The sequence below is a fragment of the Penaeus monodon genome, chromosome 29 (genome assembly GCF_015228065.2).
Source record: "Penaeus monodon isolate SGIC_2016 chromosome 29, NSTDA_Pmon_1, whole genome shotgun sequence".
In the NCBI taxonomy this organism is placed as follows: Eukaryota; Metazoa; Arthropoda; class Malacostraca; order Decapoda; family Penaeidae; genus Penaeus; species Penaeus monodon.
The window spans coordinates 22,944,901-22,945,727 of record NC_051414.1 but is presented as its reverse complement, the minus strand read 5'-3'; the positions used below and the strand labels follow the sequence as shown (position 1 = coordinate 22,945,727).

Genomic DNA, 827 nt, shown 5'->3' with positions numbered 1-827 from the left:
GCATCCTACAGTGAAATAATTGGAAGTACAGAGATCACAGTTTAGAACTCAAATCTGTCTTTATACCTTTCTTGGCACGGTCATGGTGATGATTTGACAGAAGCCATTGTTGTTGAGCCTGTAGAATCGGGTGATTTCACATGTGGTGACATCAACACCTCGTTTGGGCATCATGCCAATACCTCGCTGTGGATCTGGTAACTGGAAGGTGTTGATGTAGTGGACAAATGGCACTTCTGGTGTGATCTCAAAATAACGGATAACACTGTCACCTTTGCCTGAAAGAGAAATGCTGTATAATCAGTACACGAAACACGCTATTTAGGCTATTTATTTTATACCAACTTTTCCATCAAAAAAGCTTATAGATTCAATTGATCTTACATTCTTTACTGCATTAATCCAATTCTTCAAATTTAATTCATCCGACAATGAATTAACATCAAATAAAACTATTTGAATTTATCAATACTTACCACAAAGGAAAACTAGGTTAGAATCTGGATCATACATAGGGAACATTACACCATTGGAAGAGTCCAGCTCTACCATTGTGATGGGGTCATCGAGGTGGCCTGGGGCGCGGAGAGAATACTGTCGCTCTGATCTCTTGCTGAATCCTGTGGTAAAGACCAGTCCATTTCGGAGGAAGATGGCACGTGTGGCCTTGCTCCCTTCATGAGATGTTGCTTCCTTTTGAAAATCAAAAGAGAAGAATTAGGTAATGATAAAAATACTGGGCAGTATAACCTAAAGATATACATATACTAATACCTGATATTTCTGTAAAAAGTAATTACAAGAATAGTACTGGAAGCAAGCATAAT

General features: G+C 38.5%; 1 protein-coding gene across 1 annotated transcript in view; it reads right to left on the bottom strand.

Moving 5' to 3' along the window:
• The window catches only part of LOC119592030 (coronin-6-like), a gene marked incomplete in the record, with an annotated part of 41,928 nt that overhangs the window by 13,839 nt on the left and 27,262 nt on the right, over positions 1 to 827 (bottom strand). The window contains 2 exon segments of the mRNA XM_037940824.1: positions 67 to 278; positions 477 to 693. Of these exon segments, the coding sequence (XP_037796752.1) occupies positions 67 to 278; positions 477 to 693 (429 nt within the window).